The following is a 1,994-nucleotide window of genomic DNA, read 5'->3' on the forward strand; positions in this document are numbered from 1 at the left end:
TACTACCATCAATCAACTACCTCCAGATATCAGTGCATCAGATCTCCCTCTCTGCTCTAATAAACCCTGCTTCCTGTCGCACATAGACTCCTCCTGCAGGGTTCATCTCAGGTCTCTGATGTTTTAGATGTTCTCATAAGGAGGCAGCATCCCTCTATAAGATCACTGAGATGAGTTGATGAGAAGCCATCTCTAATTCATGTGGAGTGGTTTGTCTGTCTCATTCTTTCTGTCTCCTTAACAGTGAGTCAACATGATCAGAATTCTTATCTCCATCACCATGGGTTACACAGCCTGGGCTGCAGGTATTCAGATCACTGTATTAATCAACTACTAATATCCTTGTTTGATTGTTTTGATGTTTCACCTCTCTCTCTCTCTCTCTCTGTTTCTGTCTCTACAGGTTCTTCTCTCAGTAAGCAGGTTTACCAGAGTCCTGCATATCTGTACAAGAAACAGGGAAAGTCGGCTAAGATGGAGTGTTCACATAGTATATCAGGCTATGATCGCGTCCTCTGGTACAAGCAGTCCAACTACACAGAATTTGTGTTTTTAGGATACATGCTTTTGAAATCAGGGTATCCCGAGGCTGGATTTGATATAGAAGGAGATGCTAATGCAGGTGGTACCAGCACCTTAACCATCACACAACTAACTCCAAATAGCAGTGCTGTGTATTACTGTGCTGCTAGTTTACACAGTGCATCAGATCTACCTCTCTGCTCTACAAAAACCTCCTCCCTGGTGTACTGTAGCCTAATCACACCTGTATTAACATCACACTGTATCTGACTCTGATTCAATGCCAAAACACTCACCAGCTGGTCTAACAGAAAGGGGTGGTTCCCTCTGATATACAGGAGACCATGATACAGTATGGTATGATATCATGTCTTTCCTGTAGGTGGAGTTACAGCTCAACTAATCCATGTGGACTCACCAGACACAGTACCACAGTAAACTATGGTGTGTAGTAAGGAGTCTGAGAGTTGAAGATCCATGTCCTTTTGAATGTTCATCTGGACTCAGTGTTGAACTAACTATCTTTCACTGTTTGATATTTTCCACCTTTGAACGTGAATCTCTTGATCAGTCTTGAACACAGATTAGATACAATCTAAAATAATCTATAATCTACTGATGGGGTATACTCTGATATATCTACCATGATGGGTATACCTAGAGACTGAAGCTGTTCTGATATATCTAGATGGGGTACTGAACTGAAGCTGTTCTGATATATCTACCATGATGGGTTATACCTAGAGACTGAAGCTGTTCTGATATATCTACCATGATGGGGTATACTAGAGACTGAAGCTGTTCTGATATATCTACCATGATGGGTTCATATGGGGTAGAGACTAGAACTGAAGCTGCTCTGATATATCTACCATGATGGGGTATACCTAGAGACTGAAGCTGCTCTGATATATCTACCATGATGGGGTAGACTGAAGCTGCTCTGATATATCTACCATGAGACTGAAGCTGCTCTGATATATCTACCATGATGGGGTAGACCTAGAGACTGAAGCTGCTCTGATATATCTACCATGATGGGGTAGACCTAGAGACTGAAGCTGCTCTGATGATATCTAGAGACTGAAGCATGATGATGGGGTATACCTAGAGACTGAAGCTGCTCTGATATATCTACCATGATGGGGTAGAGACTGAAGCTGCTCTGATATATCTACCATGATGACTGAGACTGCTGCTCTGATATATCTACCATGATGGGTTATACTAGAGACTGAAGCTGCTCTGATATATCTACCATGATGGGGTATACTAGAGACTGAAGCTGCTCTGATATATCTACCATGATGGGGTAGACCTAGAGACTGAAGCTGCTCTGATATATCTACCATGATGGGGTATGAGACTGAAGCTGCTCTGATATATCTACCATGATGGGGTACTGAAAGCTGCTCTGATATATCTACCATGATGGGGTAGACCTAGAGACTGAAGCTGCTCTGATATATCTA

The 1,994-nt window shown here is 42.3% G+C and overlaps 1 protein-coding gene across 1 annotated transcript in view; it reads left to right on the top strand.

Moving 5' to 3' along the window:
* The first annotated feature begins 238 nt into the window (after positions 1–238).
* Positions 239–1,994, top strand: part of LOC115126843 (M1-specific T cell receptor beta chain-like) — a 19,651-nt gene continuing 17,895 nt past the window's right edge. The window contains exons 1-2 of the mRNA XM_065025036.1: positions 239–305; positions 404–744. Of these exons, the coding sequence (XP_064881108.1) occupies positions 254–305; positions 404–744 (393 nt within the window). The 5' untranslated portion in view covers positions 239–253. The remainder of the gene's footprint in view (positions 306–403; positions 745–1,994) is intronic.

This window comes from Oncorhynchus nerka, linkage group LG12 (genome assembly GCF_034236695.1).
Source record: "Oncorhynchus nerka isolate Pitt River linkage group LG12, Oner_Uvic_2.0, whole genome shotgun sequence".
Taxonomy (NCBI): domain Eukaryota; kingdom Metazoa; phylum Chordata; class Actinopteri; order Salmoniformes; family Salmonidae; genus Oncorhynchus; species Oncorhynchus nerka.